Below are 17,459 nucleotides of genomic sequence, written 5' to 3'. Positions count from 1 at the left end.
TTTCATGATGCCCAGAGAGAGGTTAAAGATGATCATCTCCTCTTTACAGGTGAATCATGTGGGTGACTTGCCCTCATGGGGGAGAAACAGGAGCAGACCCGTCTTTTATTTCTAAGCACAGTGCCTTCCTAAGCCCAAGCGTCACCTTCCAGACCTCTCCCGTGTCCCACTGGAGCACTGTCCTGTTTGTGTAGCATGTTTATTCCTCAGGATTCTTCTTCATGGCTTCTTTTTTCAACAGAATTCTCGCTCTCCTTGGAGTGGGCGTCTCTGTTGTGAGCTCTAGTGAGGGCTGGCTGGCGCTGGGTTTCCTTTTGTTCAGGAGTGCCCTCCACTTCCTTTGTGGTAGCCTTCTGTGTGTAAGTCATTGCTGATAAGAAGGTGACTTATGACATAGTGTCCTTGCTACTTATTTATTCTCTCTCTAAAAACAGTCTCCAGGGCTGGCATCGGAGCCTGCCGTGAGGCATGGCCGGTGCTGGGGCCTCCGAGGCCAGGATCGGAGCCTGCCGAGGGGTTAGGCCGGTGCTGGGGCCAGCGAGGCCGGCACCGGAGCCTGCCATGAGGCAAGGCTGGTACTGGGGCCTCCGAGGCCAGGATTGGAGCCTGCCGAGGGGTTAGGCTGGAGCTGGGGCCAGTGAGACCAGCATCGGAGCCTGCCGTGAGGCAAGGCCGGTGCTGAGGCCTCCGAGGCCGGGATCGGAGCCTACCTTGAGGCAAGGCTGGTACTGGGGCCTCCGAGGCCAGGATAAGAGCCTGCCGAGGGGTTAGGCTGGTGCTGGGGCCAACGAGGCTGGCATTGGAGCCTGCCGTGAGGCTAGGCCGGTGCCGGGGCCTCCGAGGCTGGGATTGGAATCCTGCCAAGGGGTTAGGCCGGTGCAGGGACCAATGGCCAGCATCGGAGCCTGCTGTGAGGCAAGGCCACTCCTGCAGCCTCCAAGGCCGGGACCGAAGCCAGCTGAGGGGTTAGGCCAGTGTTGGGGCCAGCGAGACCAGAACCGGGGCCTCCCATGAGGCAAGGCCGCTGCTTGAGCCAGCGAGGTCTGGATCAGTCCACTGAGTAGCCAGGCCACTACTGGGGCCGTCAAGAGTGGGATCGGTACTTGCAACGCAGCATGCATAGAGAAATATCGCAGAAAATATAAATCAGATGCTTCTCTTAATCAGCAATAACTAGGAGGAAAGGGGCAACAGGAAGAGGTCGAGCTATAGAAAGGGCCCTATAGTGAAGCAACTAATGTGACCAATCAGAGGGTATGTAATAGTGGAGGACAGAATCTCTTTAAAACGCAGGAGGTACATAAACATGTATCAAAGTTAATCACCAAAGGAGTGTGGGATGGAGGGAGGGGGAGGGAATGGGATGGGGGCTGGATGAGGGCTAATTGGATGATGTGTGCTTGTATATCCTCTCAAGTCTTGTACTCCAATGTGATTGATATATGACTACAATGCACCAATTTAAAAAAATAAATTAATTAATTAAAAAAATAAATAAATAAAACAGTCTCCAGTTAATTAAAGGAAAATTATCCCTTTCAACTTGGATTTACCATTTTAGAGTCCTGCTCACATTTATATACGAATGACGAACTCACAGTTTACTAACCAAAATGGTGACTAGCAGCACTGGAGAGCCCTGTGAATCACTGTTTAGTAGATTTTCCCACCTGCGTATGCCCCCTACTGTCTTCTGTAGTCCAGGAAATGGCTCTGTCTCCAAGGTTGAAAGTTGTCATCACCCATAGGAGTTGGGCAGGTCAAGTTACTCAGTAATCCCCACTGCCTGGCTTTCTGGTGATGGTTGCAACTGGCCTCTGCAACGTCCCCCTCCCTGTAGGTCTCAGCTGGCGGCACGCTCATTCCTATTCCTGTCCTTGCCAGTACTCCTTAGGGTGATCTGATGGTACTGAAGTGTTAATAGCTGCTGGCAAGAATTGGAAAAAGAGAGTATGGTCCTGTTTTGGTGTTTCTGTAAAGTGTATTGTATTTCTAGGATAAAATAAATGTGAGGAATTTGCTTCTTGGGGTGTGTGTGTGTGTGTGTGTGTGTGTGTGTGTGTGTGTGTATCTGTCTGTCTGTCTGTCTAGGGCTTGAAGCTATACCCACTCTCTGAGCTATACCCACAGCTCTTTCCTTTTTATTTATTTATTTTTTTAAAGAAAGTCTCATCAAGTTTGTGCATGCTGGCCTCAAACCTGCAATTCTCTTGTCTCAGCCTCCCAAGTACTGGGATTACAGGTCTGTGCCACCACACCCAGCAGGAATTTGCTTCTTAAAGAGTATTTTCAGCTCTTTTTTATTCTTTGACACAGGTCTTCCTGGGTTGCCCAGGTTGGCCTTGATTCCTCCTTCCTTAGCGTCCCAAGTTGCCGGGGCTTTAGGCACATGCCATGGTGCCCGTCTTGCGCTGTTTTAATTACGCTTTTGGGCTACAGGTAGACTGCAGTGGCCGATCACCGTCACGTGGCCCAGTGCTCCCAGAGGCAGATCAGCAGATCTTACGGGACCTGATGAGCGATGCCATGGAGGAGATCGACACGCAGCAAGCCACCTCATCCACGAAACCGCAGGCCAATGGTAGGCCTGGGCTCTGGCTCTGCAACCACTGATATTACAGTGAATATATTTGCATTCTCATAAGTTCTTCAACGAGTACTTAGTGAAGAAAAGACATAATCTGAGTTTTGGTACATATTTACTAAGCAGTCAGCTTGTCTTTATTGTCTAGTAGGTAAATAATGCAGCCAGGATGATGTGGGGGATACAGAGTGGGTGGGAGGCAAAACTTGTTTCTGGTTGTTCACAGCCTAGGAAAACAAATGGGCAGGAGACTGCTGCTGCTGCCAAGCGTGGTTGACAAATGATAAGGAAAATACCTCAGAATGTGCTCTGTAGTGTATTTTGGGGAAGGATTGGAAGAGTGAGATGAGTGAAGGATTGGAAACATGAGATGAGTTGGTGTTTAAAGGTGAGTAGGAGCCGGCGTAGAGGCACACCATGTACTCCCAGCATTTGGGAGGCTGAGGCAGGAGGATCTGCAGCTTGTGGCCAGCCCCAGCTACATAGTGAGGCCCTTTGCAACTCAGTGAGACCCTGTTTCAAAATAAAGAATAATAAAATAGAGCTGGGGGTGTAGCTTAGAGGTAGGATGCCCTAGGTTACATCCCCAGTACACACACACACACACACACACACACACACACACACACACACACACAGAAAAAAAGTGGGTAGGAATCAGGTCTGTAGAGGGGGAAACAGCAGTCCTGACTAGATATAGAGTGAACTGTGTCGGAACACGAGAAGGACACGCACTGGCCTTTGTTTTCTAGCCCTTATCACGGGGAAAAAAAAAAGAACAAAAGTGCTCTTCTTATTGAAAGGAGTTAACAGTGCAGGTGGATAAGCAGGGAGGGAACAGATGGTTAGGGACCCTTGAAAGCCAAATGGAAGGGTCTAAATATTGAAGTATCTATTCAAAAATAGTTTTTTAAACGGTTGGACATAGCTATTTCTACATGCTGTAAAATCTTAATCTTTAAACATTTCATGGTGCTGTAGAAGTTTAGCATTAAACGAAGCTTCTAGTTTAGGATAAATTAGAACTACGTAAATATACTGGTAGATCTAGCTTCCCGGGCTCACTTCATTGGTCACATCAGCGGCTGCCTTAATTACATGGGAAGGAATATTTATATACTCACTTGTTTGTTTATTCAGTGGTACTGGGGGTGGGGCCCAGGGGCTTTTCTATCTCCGGGCTATACTCCCAGACCTATTTTATACTTTATTTGAAAACAGGGTCTCACTAAGTAGCTAAGGCTGGCTTCGAACCTGTGTGATCCTCCTGTCTCAGCGTCTCAAGCACTGGGATTACAAGAATGCTTCACCATGCCTGGCTTGGGAAGGAATATTTAAATAAATATTTACTGAATGGTTTTATTAGACAAGATTATTCACCATGGTGCTGCCATGTAAATGTTTAGAATCTTGTCTCTGAGTCTCTTGAGGCCAAAATGTCACTTTATTCTTGCCTGGCGTGGTGGCGCACGCTTGTAATCCCTGCACTTGGGAGACTGAGACAGGAGGATCGCACAGGTTCAAATCCAGCCTCAGCTACTTAGTGAGGCTCTCAGCAACTTAGTGAGACACAGTTTTCAAATAAAATGTAAAATAGGTCTGGGAGTATAGCATGGAGGTAGAAAGCCCTGGGTTCCGCCCCCAGTACCACCCCCCCAAAATTAAAAAGTCACTTTTTTCTTTTTCATATTTTCAGTCTCATTGCAGTGTTTGGTTTGAATGAATGGATACAGAATAACCGACTCTTAATATGTAATATAAATGCATAAAATATATGTTCACATATGGTTTTATGTGCACATGCTATCTTTTCTTTCCTTTTTTCTCTCCTTTTCTGTTCTCTCCTTTTCTTTTCTTTTCAGTACCAAGGATTAAACCCAGGGGTATTTTACCTCCAAGCTATACGCCAGCCCTATTTTTTACTCTTTATTTTGAAACAAGGTCTCTCTAAGTTGCAGTGGGCCTCACTAAGTAGCTGAGGCTGGACAGGAACCTGTGATCCTCCCTCCCAAATACTGGGTTTGCAAGTGTGCACCACCACGCCTGGCCAACATGCTATTTTTTCTGAACTCATATTGAGAAAACTCCCTCAGAACAGATGTCCAGTGTGGGGATCCGAGTGCCCAAGAAACGGTTTTAATTTCTTGGAGTCACTTCTCTTCTTCTTGCCTAAAACATGCTTGGCCACTGTTCCTTTCACAAGCAGAGACCTCCTAGTCTTAGGCCCGGATCTGCTGGATGTACGGCATTTCCCATCCTTTGCAGTATTGCCCAAGAAATTTCTTCAGAGCTTCACCAACAGGACAGAACTGTTAGAATGAAATCCTGGCTGAAGCAAAACTCCAGTCAACGTTACCTGCTGCTACTGAATCCTAGCTTCTCTAATGCCAGATGACTAAAAGGAGACTGTCTCTACTTTATTTTTATTATTATTAATTTTTTTGGTGGTACTTGGGGTGGAACCCAGAGGCTTTCTACCTCCAGGCTCTACTCCCAGACCTATTTTATATTTTATTTGGAAACAGGGTCTCACTAAGTAGCTGAGGCTGGCTTCGAACCTGCGCGATCCTCCTGTCTCAGCCTCCCAAGCGCGGGGATTACAAGCGTACATCACCACGCCCGGCTATACTTTAGATCATTTACTCTTCTTTTAGAGAAGTTCAGATTTATCATGGGCTTTTTAATTAGTGGTTTTTGATGTATTTCTCCCTCTTTTTTTTTGCCTATGGTACTAGGGATTGAACCCAGGGTTCTACATCCAAGCTATAACCCCGGCACTTTTAGTTTTTGTTTTGAAACAGGGTCTTGCTAAGTTGAGGAGAGCCTCCCTAAGTTGCCGAGGCTGGTCTCAAACTTGCCATCCTCCTGTCTCAGCCTCCCAAACACTGGGATTGCAGGTATGTACCACCATACCCAGCTACGTTTCTGCCTCTTGCTGAGGAGTTTTGGGGCAAACTTCTTTATTTTAAATTCATTTAGGCCTCAGATTCACAGAGTTATTTTAGGAGACGATGGGATTTTGCCAGTGAAAGCACTCAGCCTAATGGTGTCGGACACGTGGTTCAGATGCTTAGCTTACTGCTCTCGGTGTTGCAGAGTGTGGCAGCTGCCGTCTTTTTTACCTAGGTGTTTTGGATGAGAACTCTCACGTTCAGGAGCCGTGCTGTTCAGATCTCTTCCTGTTCCCCGACGAGAGTGGGAATGTGTCCCAGGAGCCTGGGCCCACTTACGCCTCGTTCCCTCACCACTCGATTAGTGATGCAGTGACAGGTGTGCCCGCCGAAAACGACGACTTCTGCATTCTTTTTGCACCCAAAGCAGCCATTCAGGTAATAAGTTCATGAAGTATTGAGGCTTAAATAATGTTACAAATCAAATCAACCAAAGGATACCTGAGGATTTTTTAGGTTAACGCCTCACAATTCTGAATTATTTAATTTTGTAATTTGCCATTGGTGCTTTGTAATTGGGTGTTATACTTTACCATTCTAACACATCCCTTAGACTCAGAGAAGAGTGGTCCACATTTGCGAAATTTTGTAATTAGATAACAGATCCTCTGATGGCACGTGTTGTACGTAGTAGGACGACTCTGAAAGGTTGTGAATTAAATGCAGGAGGATGTGCCCGCTCTGTGGGAGAGTGACTAGGCGTGCGAGAAGGCCGAGGATGGTGGAGGGGAGCGTACACACAAGAATTGCCCCGTAGTCTCTTAGGAGGTGTATGCTGTATTTGTTCTCTAAGTTCTGAGAACCTTTTGGTTAAATTTTAAAAATCAGAGCAGTCAAGCTTATGATAAACCTATTATCAGGAACATGAGAATTTGGTTAGTGTATTGAAGTTTGTTCGATTTTGGCTTAGATTGCAGTATCAACATTAACTTAATAAAAACACACACTTGTATACACACATGCACACTCTATGCCTGTTTCTTACCATGTAAGTAGTAAAAGCCAAATTGTAAACTATAAAAAGTTTTCATTGGGTGATTTATATAGAACAAAAAGTTTATTTTATGGTTAATAAAGGAGAGATCTTATGTGATGATTGATACCAGAAATCACTATCCCATTTTGTATATCAGAATTATTGAAAAGAATATAGACTCAAGAAATCCTTGAGATATGTAGCATAGTAAGTAGTTTCCAATGACATGAAAGTGTATGTTACCTCTTGATTGATTTCAGGAGAAGGAAGAAGAACCAGTTATAAAAATCATGGTTGACGATGCGATTGTGATAAGGGACAATTATTTTAGCCTGCCCATTAAGAAGACAGATACAAGCAAGGCCCCGTTACACTTTCCCATTCCTGTCATTCGCTATGTCGTTAAGGAAGTCTCTCTTGTGTGGCATCTTTATGGGGGCAAGGATTTTGGAGCAGTTCCTCCTCCTTCTCCAGCTAAAAGTTACATGTAAGTTAAATTCTATGTAAGGTTATTTAGCAGGCCAGTCTGATTTGTCTACAGTTCTTTTCTGTTTTAACTGGCATTTCTAGGACTTGTGCTCAGACCAAAAAGGATTTCTAAGGTAACGAGAAGGTTATGAGGTCTCGTTTACATGTATCGTGTGGTGTTGCCTTAGATTTTTCAGAGCTGTGATCAGAACACCTGACACGAACAACTGAGGAGAGTCTGTCTGGCTCATGGTTTCAGAGGTCAGTCCATGGCTGGCCAGCTCCAAGGCAGAAGCATCATGGGGGCAGGGTGTGGCAGGGAAGAGCTGTTCCACTCATGCAGCCTGGTAGCGGAGAGAGCTAGAGGAGTGGCCAGGGACAGATAGAGTCCCCTGGCCCCACCCCAGAGACATTCCTCCTCCAGCCTTGCTCTACCTCTGGATCTTGCCACATTGACAGCGCATGCGTATTTCTGGGGGATGTTCCATATCCACCATAACAGATATGGACCCCAGCACTATAATTGAGTTTTTCTGTAGCTCTGACTGTTTATCAAGCAGATGACTACTCTAGTGGTCATAATAAAATGCATTTTATTATCACTAAGATATAAAAGTAAGTTTTGATTTATAGTAATGTAATTTGAGGAGCATGCTGATAGTTTGTGATTTTCTTGTTACTCTTCTTTCTTGTGCCATTCATTAAAATTGCCTGAATATTCTTTCAATTTTTTTCTTTTTCATTTTTAGCAGTCCCCACAGTTCACCTTCTCATACACCCACAAGACATGGACGTAAAACAGTATGTGGGGGGAAAGGAAGGAACCATGACTTTTTAATGGAAATACAGTTAAGCAAGGTAAGGTAGCATTTTGAAAGGAAAAATCCACTTTGATAGGAGCCTTAGTGGGGGTTCTTAGGTTGCCCCAGCCCCATGGGTCTTGAGCTTGAAAAGTGCGAGGATCTTGTACAAAATTCTTAAATTTTTCTTTTTCAAATGTTCTAAGAATCCCATGGTACTTTTGTTTTTGTTCTCCCAGACTAACCCTGGAGTAGGGTGTTCTCAAAGCTGAGTGAGCTTAGAATCCCCTGGAGGGCCTATTAAGACATGGGTTTCTAGTCCTCACCCTAGAATTTCGGACTCAGCAAGTCTGATGTAGAATCTAAGATTTTGCCTTTTTAGGGAGTTTCCCGGTGATGCTGATACTACCTTTTGCCTGCCCCCAGGGGAACCGCTGCCCTGGAGCCCGGGAAGGCCTGCCTTTGCACAGAGCATGTGGCAGGTCCTTTGCCAATGTTTTAGAGGCCATGGGGCCAGACCACTGATGGCAATTTATGCATTTAGCCCTTTTAGCCTGTCTGAGATGTCCTGTGTGCCATATTTTTGGGTAGGTAACAGAATATTGTAGTGATGATAATTCTATCTATTTAATTGTATTTTGCCCCCTTCTGAAACTTGAGCCCAGCCCCCATTGATTTGTTTGCATACAGTTTCATAGGTATTGAAGATGTTAATTTTTTGTTTTCTAATTGAGGATTTTGCTTATAAAGGATAAGGGATTTTATTAAGGTCAAATAAGAAATGCTGGACAAGCTAGGCATAGCGGCACACACTTGTAATCCCAGCATTCAGAAGGCTGAGACCGGAGGATTGCGGTTTGAAGACAGCCTTGGCTACTTAGTGAGGCCCTCCACAACTTAGTGAGAGATTTTGTTTCAAAATAAAGGCTAAAAAACAGGGCAGGGGGTGTAGCTTGGAGGTCGAATGCCCCTGGGGTCCATCCTCAGACCTGCAAAAAAAACAAAAATCAAACAAAAAAAAAACTCTGGACAAGCTCACCTGCATATGGCAGGCCATGTGCCTCAATAAGTGAGTGAGTGAAGTGATGAAGAGATGACATGGCGTTTTGTTCTTTGAGAGGGGTTGTAAGCTGAGGTATAAGTCAAAGAAATGAGGAGTGATCACTTACATTGTAAAGAGAAAACCTAACTTAGATGAAGTGTGAGATTGCTGTGTTCCTTCTCCTTGTGTATGAAGGTGAAGTTTCAGCATGAGGTCTACCCGCCATGCCAGCCAGAGTGTGACTCCAGCCTCCTAGAGCAACCAGTCTCCCGGCAGGTGTTCATTGTTCAGGATCTTGAGATTCGAGATCGTCTGGCGACATCACAGATGAATAAATTTTTGTACCTGTATTGCAGCAAAGAAATGCCTCGGAAAGCTCATTCCAACATGGTGAGATTTAAAGCCTCACTTTTCTTTTATACTTATGTTCTCTTTTTAATATGAGAATCCCTTTTAACTATGCTGCTGAAGGTTTTATGCTCAAGAAAATATTTTGCATGTCACTCCTAGGGTTTATTATTAGCGATAACTGGCCAATATATTGATACCTGAGGAAAATCAGAAGTCCAAAGCTATCTGCACAAAATAATTAGGATTGTTGAACATGGTCCAGATTTCTGGGACTTTAAATTTGAGTAAGATAGAAATGATTAGCTGAGGACTTTGGAGGTCTTCAAGGAAGTTGTCTTCCAGGGCTTAGCAGACTCCGTTGAGCCTCAAGTACATTATCTGCTTGCAGTTTTTCCTGAAGAGAGTCCATATCTGTCATCAGGTTCTTGAAGGAGGATGGGACCCAAAAAAGTCAGATTCAGGATTTTAAGGAAGTAAGGCAAACAGTTCCAGTGTTTGTACTCATGTAGGAACATGCTACTTTTTCTTTTCTCTTTTTAATGAGAACAAAATTATTGTATCATTGGAGAAAAATGTTTCTCTGTCTTGCAGTTGACAATTAAAGCATTACATGTGCGTCCAGAGTCGGGCAGGTCACCACAGGAATGTTGCCTGAGAGTGTCACTAATGCCACTTCGCCTCAACATTGACCAGGTGTGTAGTGTGGGGTGAGTCATGCAAATATGACTAGATGTATAGATACCCACGTTCATAATGAGGTGGGGTGGTCATGTTGACTGCTGTTGGGCTTTGTGAAAGTGACATAACTAAAGCAGACTTCCGGCAAACAACAGGGCAGATTCACGAGACCGGTGGTACTGTCCCCAATCCCTGTTTATTGTCTTGTGACACAGGACTGCAGACGTGTCGCTTACTCTCCAGTCCTCATGGACTTACTCCTCATTAAGACATACATATATTTTCAGTCACTAATATTGAAGAACTTTTTGATGGGTTGAATGACAAAAGGGATTATGTCATAATTGCAGTGTCTGGAAGCTAAGTTTTCTGTCCTTTGAAAAATGAAAATTAGTAAATCATAACCTAAAGGGGTTATAAACAGTAGATTTACAAAGCACAAAAAAAACTGCTTTCCCATATACAGACAAGCATTCTGTCCAATTTTTTCTGGGCTTTGCTTTGAAATTCAAAGAGATGCTTAAAACATAAGCTTATTTGAGATTTATAAAATATGCTTAGTAGTCATATAGCTTGGTGGCTAACCAGCTGAAGCGCAGAACATTTTCTCCACCCTGCAAAGTTTCCTTATGCCTCTGTATTCAGTATTTACCACCCCAGAGCAACCACTCATCTTTTCAGTATCAAGCTTTAGTTTTTCTTCCTGTTCCATAGCTTAATAGATAGAATTGTGCCGGGCGTGGCAGTGCCCACTTGTAATCCCAGTACTCTCGGGAGGCTGAGACAGGAAGATCAAGGTTCAAGGACAGCCTTGGCTACTTAGGCCCTTTGCAACTCAGTGAGACCCTGTTTCAAAATAAAAAATGAAATATAGGGCTGGGGGTGTAGCTCAGAGGTAGAATAGCCCTGGGTTCTATCCCAGTACCACCACCAAAAAAAAAAAAAAAAGAAAAAGAAAATAGAATTGCATTTGGTTTCCTGTATTCAACATTATATGCATAAAATGTATCTGTCCCATAGCATGTTGGATAGCCTACCACTCTACTTAGGTTTTTTTATGGTTCTATGGGTTGGAACCAGGGCCTCACATTGTAGGCAAGTGCCGCTGAGCTACATCTCTAGCACAGTCTCTTCATGTTTGTGGCTGTGCAGTGTCTCACCATGGCTAGATCACAGTTTATCTCTTTACCTTCTGACTTATATTTGGGTTCACACACACACACACACACACACACACACACACACACACATTAATGTATGTGTGTACCCAAATATAAATGTATGCATGTGTAAGTCAACAGGTGAATACATATATCTGTTAGGCGCCTTGGCAAAGGGCAGGTGCAGTGGCTGCAGTTCCTATTAGGTATGCATAACATAGATAAAGCAGAATTTCAGGGTCGTAGAGCAGGCACGTGTTTAGCTGTCATAGGAGCCACCAGTGTCCCGCCGTGGCTGTGCCACCCTGCGGTCCCACGAGCGGCCAGTACGGATCAGCTGCTTCCTGTCCTCACCAAACTGGGCAGTGTCATCTTTTTAATTTTAGCTGTTGACTAGTGATGCTAAGTATCTTTTCGTGTGTTATTAGCCATTTGTGTATCCTTTTGTGGACTGCCTTTGTCTGGCTAGTTTTAAAAACTGAGTTGTTCATCTTGCTGAGTTGCTGGTGATTAATATCCCTTGTCTTTTATTTTGTGCATTGTCTCTTTAGTTTTTTTTTTTTTTTTGAGGTATTGGGGATGGATCCCAGGGGGTTTCTACCTCTGGGCTATACTCCCAGACTTATCTTTATATTTTATTTGGAAACAGGGTCTCACTAAGTTGCTGAGAGCCCACCAAGTAGCTGACTGGCATTGAACCTACATGATCTCGTATCTTAGCCTCCCAAGTGCTGCAATTACAAGCATTCGCCACCACGCCAGTCTTCTTTTCCTTTTTCTTCAAAGAGCAGATTGATACATGAAATGTTTTGTTTTTATGAGAGCAGGCTTGGAGTTAAAGCACTTATTTGCATTAAAATGTCACCATCTTGTGGCCAAGAAATAGCATTTCATGTAGCATTTATTAATGGGTAATGCTTAATATAAATATGTAATATATGGTAAATGTGTAGTGTGAATAACATAAGTGACGCAAGAGAGTATGCATGCGTGAAGCATAGCAAAATAATGATCAGTCCATAGACGCACTGCCTGCTTCAGAACCAGAACATCGCCAGTGTTGTTGGGTCGACCTCCGTCCGCCGTTGCCCCTCCGTGCCATGTTACCTAGGATATACTTTTCACTTGCATTACTTAGACTTAGGATAAAGGGGATTGCAGAGCCTTGGAAATTGTTGGTCAGGCGTTTTTGGTGTGCTCTCAAATATTATGACTCTTGGTAATTCACCTTTGCATTGTATTTTGGTGCAGTATTAATGTTTTATATTATGTTAAGATTTTTTAAATGGAGGGGAAGAATAGGAAAGCGCAGGCTCTGGTATTTGAGTTTCCTAGCCCCTAAGGTAGAGTTGTGAGTTTGAGGGAGGAAGCAAAATGAAGCTGCCATAGTAGGCAAACGTAAGAGCACTGACAAGACAGAGCCAAGCCTCTCTGTTGTCTCATTGCACCAGAAAGGACTACCCTGAGTAGATGATTTGTTTAGTTTTCATTCTTATTTTGAAGATCATGTCCACTGAAGGAAATGTATTAAGGTAATGTAACATAGAGGGAAAAGCAGAAATAAGTCGTCAAAGACTTTTATGACATATACTAAGAATATAGTACATGCTAGCTGCTGTTGTTCTGCTAGTAATATTACCACTGCTGATTCAGAATGAGAACTGATGCCAAGTAAGAACGAGAATGCTTAATATTCCTAAGAAACTAAAACTACTTCGATCTAGAAGTTGTTCCTAGCTCTATGGCTTTTAATTTCTCTACTTTTCTGTTTTCAATATTTGCATCTGTAAGTTAATTTTTCCTCATAGAATTGTGAGAATTGTCGTGTGTGTGTGTGTGTGTGTGTGTGTGTGTGTGTGTGTAATAGAGAATTGGATTAGGGCTATGACACACATAAAGGTTTAATAAACTATCACTGTGTGTGTGTGTGTAATAGAGAATTGGATTAGGGCTATGACACACATAAAGGTTTAATAAACTATCACTGTATTTGAATAATGATTAAAATGTGAGGCTTTAAGATATTAGATATTTTGTCTCAGTTTTAGAAATAGATGTTTTTTCCCCTTTCAGTTATAATAACATCTCTTAATTCTAGGATGCCTTGTTCTTCCTGAAGGATTTCTTCACGAGCCTTTCTACAGAGGTGGAGCTTTTACTGACTCCAGATCCTGAAGGTCTGTAACGTACAGCTGGGCAGTTCTCTGTGTGCATCTGCTCTCTACTCAGGACGGGGTCACATCCTGAGAAACCCCTTGAGAGTTGGAAATACATAGTGGAAGGTTAATTTAATACCTCTAACCTGCTGGCGGTCCCGGCTCGGCAACACCATGCTCTGTAGTGTTGGTTGCTTCTCCTTGTGATTCAGGGATTCACGGAGCCACATGCAACCACCCAGCATCACAAGAGAGGACCGACTGCATATGCTAGGCTGGGAAAAGATAAAACTCAAAATGCAAAATACCATTGTGAGGTTGAAAAATTCTAAGTCAAATCATCGTTAATCTGTACTTACATTGATTTTTTTTTTTTTTTTTTGGTGGTACTGGGGGTGGAACTCAGGGGTTTTTCTACCTCCGGGCTATACTCCCAGACCTGCTTTATATTTTTATTTAGAAACAGGGTCTCACTAAGTTGCTGAGAGCCTCACTAAGTAGCCGAGGCTGGCTTCGAACTTGTGTGATCCTCCTATCTCAGCCTCCTAAGCGCGGGGATTACAAGCGTGCGCCACCACGCCTGGCTTACATTGATTTTTATTAAGGTTTATTTGAGAATATATGGATAATCTTTTTTCCTATTTACATATATCTGTGTTCTGTGTTTTAGTAGGAATTTATCGATTGGGATATAGCAAAACAAGATTGATTGAGATGGTTTCTCTAAAGAAGCATACCTAATCTTTCAAATGTGCACATCACCTTTTCAGTTAAAAAGTCTCCTGGAGCTGATGTCACCTGCAGCTTGCCAAGGCATCTGAGTGCCTCAAAAGAGCCAAATCTAGTTCTTTCTTTCCCTGGGCCAAAGCAGCCTTCCCGAGATGATAGTGCCAATTCAGTGGAGGTGGCTAATGGAGCTGAAGAGCAGGACTTCTCAGCCCAGGAGGCATCGTTCAGTGATCAGCCTGTGTTTTTTAGGTAAATAGTTTTACTTTGATAACAACGAAGTTCTTTTGGAGTTTTGGAAATTGTTCTGCAGTGTGTGAGTGTCCTGGGCACCATGAGGTTATGTTAGCTTTTCTTCCCATCACCATGTCACTAACTGGTGTATTTATTTTTTATTCTTTTTTGTATGAATCACATATAAACTGCTGGTTTTGTTTTTTGTAAACATGGGCCTGAAAGCAAAGAGATTTGATACTTTTTTTGAATCCAGAAGTTACTACATTGCCCAGGCTGGCATTGAACATGATATCCTACCTCAGCTTCTCAAGTAGCTAGGACTAGAGGTGTGCACAGCTGCACCCAAATTGACACTTAAAAACAAAAACAAAAAAAAAAACTAAGAAGTGCTTGTATAATTCTACCCACTTACTTAGGTAAATGTTTTTTTTTTTTTAATTAGGTTGTTTAATATTGGCGGTGGCTTATAGATTTCATTTCTATTCTAAAGGGTCCAGCCCTGGGGTAGTAATCAGTGATCTAGTATCGATTACTCACCGTATAGTTGAGGGAGTTAATACCCACAGAGGTGAGTTGATTTGCTTAAGAGCTGTAGTTAGTGACTGAGCCGGGACTAGGACATAGACCTTCTTAGCCATAAGTCCACATGACTCCATGCTTTTCTCAGGGGTGTCGTCGTCGTCTCCCTCCTCCCTATACGTGCTCATTCTACAGATATTTATGAACATTTGGTATATACACCAGGTTTTGGTCTAGGCATAGTGAGCGATCTCTCCTTGAGCTTACAAGTAATTAAATTAATGGCTTGTCCTGTTCTGTGTTCCATGGAGAGGAGAGCAGGAAAGGAGGAGGGAGTTGTGGGGGAGTCTTGGCCACACAGCCAGAGGGCGACGACGTCTAGGAGGCGCTCAGCGCTCAGAAGCCAGCTCCTTCTGTTTGCCATGTGCCTTCAGTGTGTGCGTACAGCTTCTTTCTCCCAGAAATTCCAGCGTTAGTGTGTTTCACATAAACTCTGGCATTCCTGCCTTTTTCCTTATGGGAATTTTCATCTAGTTTAAATATTTCTACCTAGTTAGATATTTATAAGCACTAATTTATAAGCATTAATTTTAAGAATTCTCACCCAAATTTGCCTATGTAGGTGGCGTTTTTAATATTACTGATGAGGATAATGAGACTCAAGAGTTTAATTACCTGTCCATGCTTGTATCCCATTTAACTGCTCAAGTGGTTGTCATGCCCACGTGTCCTGACTCTGCTTCACATGGAGCTAAATAATCATCTGACCTCTTCTTTTTTACTAATTCTTGGTAATGATTCTATTGACTGGTTTAATCTTGAAGGTTGTTTATATTATTTTGTTTTTATTAATTTGTATGAATTGAGATTATCTATCAAAGTAAAATACTTATTTCTAAGAATAAGCATTATTTAATAAACTAAGAAAAGATTCTTGTGAGAGAAAAATATAATAAATGTATGTAATTTGTCAAACTGCTACCACCTGTTTAGTGGTCGTACCTTTAGTTAAGCTGTAGCTGGAAGACATTGTCTATGAAGGCTGTAAGATAGTCAAATGACTTATTTCATGGTTTTGTTTCTATTTTCTAGTTTATCAAATTGATTTAAATCTAATTTCAATTATCAGCAATTATGAATATAAATAACTTCCTCTCCCTTTTTTATATTTCTAGAGAATTCAGATTCACATCAGAAGTTCCAATTCGACTTGATTATCATGGCAAACATGTATCGATGGATCAGGTTTGGAAACTTTGCACAAATATACTCTATAAAATTACCTTATATTTTCTAATTACGCAACTAAAATTTTTTTTTGTAATACCATGTACTACAGTATCATGAGTATAACTTGGTATATATTGCATTGTGCATATTAGAAAATATTTTCTATAAATATTTCACGTTTTAGCTTTATTAAGGAATATTGTATTGATTTTCTCAAATAATAGCCATATTAAATGTTGAGTCTCTTGTTAACGTGCAGATTAACCTGGGCTGTTTTCCTTGTAAAGGGCACATTAGCTGGGATTTTGATTGGCCTGGCCCAGTTAAACTGCTCTGAGCTGAAGCTGAAGAGGCTGTTCTATCGGCATGGGTAAGGCGACTTTTTAATATGAGGTTACAAAAGATAGTGTATAACAAATTAAAAATAAAGCGCTTTTAGTGATATAATTAAAATTTATAATTTAATTCTTTTAACATGCAGTGTTTTATATAGAGAGCTCATTTTTAGAGGGCTCTTCTTGATTAGAAGTTAATTTTAATTTTATTTCTAGGGAATTAAAAGTAGATTGAATAGAGTAGTAGTATTAAAATAGCTGTACTTTGGGATATTTTTAATAATTTTCTAAAGTTGTAAATTAGCTTATTCTGTGAAAAGACTAAGTTCACAAGGTTGTGGCTCTTAGTGGCAATTAGTAGCACCACTTTTTATACTTTGGGTTAATCCTACACCGGAGCCTTAAATGTTCAACAAATAAGAATAATGGAACAACACATTTGTACAAAATACCTATGCTTGCAGAAATTAATAGCATCACAGCTGATTTTTCTGTATCTCTGTATCTACCTTTCTCCTATAAATTTAGAGAGAAAAAGGAATTCAGATTAGGAGTTAAGTGGCTGAGTTAGGTTAGTTAGATTTCCTTTTATCTTTAAAAAATGTTTAGGTAAGCCGGGCGTGGTGGCGCACGCTTGTAATCCCTGCGCTTGGGAGGCTGAGACAGGAGGATTGCACAAGTTCAAAGCCAGCCTCAGCTACTTAGTGAGGCTCTCAGCAACTTAGTGAGACACTGTTTCCAAATAAAAAAAATAAAAAATAGGTCTGGGAGTATAGCCCGGAGGTAGAAAGCCTCTGGATTCCACCCCCAGTACCACCAAAAAAAGAAAAAAGAAAAAAAAATGTTTAGGTATTTTCTTTCATTTTAAGTAAAAAACTTATCCAAGTTTATAAATTCACTTCTCCTTTCTATATACTAATAGTCATTTACTCTAGTTTGCTAGGTGTTGACAAATTGTTCTCTTATGCAATCAACGAATGGCTCAATGACATTAAGAAGAACCAGCTACCAGGAATCCTGGGAGGCGTCGGGCCCATGCATTCGCTGGTACAATTAGGTGAGGGTCCTTTTTTCTTTTTCTTTTTTAACCCTCTTGGGGTTATGAATACCCTCGAGAGTCTACATGGAAAACATTTTTCCAGAAAACCTACATGTGTACTGGCACACACAAAACTTTGTCTTCAGATTTGGGGTTAAAAACTCTAGGGTTGGAATGCTGACAGAGCTCTGGACTCCAGCACTCATG

At 42.2% G+C, this 17,459-nt stretch overlaps 1 protein-coding gene across 1 annotated transcript in view; it reads left to right on the top strand.

Annotated features, from left to right (window-relative positions):
- The window catches only part of ATG2B (autophagy related 2B), a gene marked incomplete at both ends in the record, with an annotated part of 73,877 nt that overhangs the window by 52,406 nt on the left and 4,012 nt on the right, over positions 1–17,459 (top strand). Inside the window, 11 exons of the mRNA XM_080707546.1 lie at positions 2,440–2,581; positions 5,711–5,913; positions 6,772–6,998; positions 7,729–7,837; positions 9,017–9,211; positions 9,764–9,865; positions 13,109–13,187; positions 13,937–14,144; positions 15,824–15,893; positions 16,166–16,248; positions 17,149–17,270. Coding sequence (XP_080563672.1) covers positions 2,440–2,581; positions 5,711–5,913; positions 6,772–6,998; positions 7,729–7,837; positions 9,017–9,211; positions 9,764–9,865; positions 13,109–13,187; positions 13,937–14,144; positions 15,824–15,893; positions 16,166–16,248; positions 17,149–17,270 — 1,540 coding nt within the window. The remainder of the gene's footprint in view (positions 1–2,439; positions 2,582–5,710; positions 5,914–6,771; positions 6,999–7,728; positions 7,838–9,016; positions 9,212–9,763; positions 9,866–13,108; positions 13,188–13,936; positions 14,145–15,823; positions 15,894–16,165; positions 16,249–17,148; positions 17,271–17,459) is intronic.

The sequence above is a fragment of the Muscardinus avellanarius genome (assembly GCF_963383645.1).
Source record: "Muscardinus avellanarius genome assembly, chromosome: 12".
NCBI classification, from domain to species: domain Eukaryota; kingdom Metazoa; phylum Chordata; class Mammalia; order Rodentia; family Gliridae; genus Muscardinus; species Muscardinus avellanarius.
The sequence above is the reverse complement of the archived record's forward strand: the minus strand, read 5'-3'. Positions and strand labels throughout refer to the sequence as shown.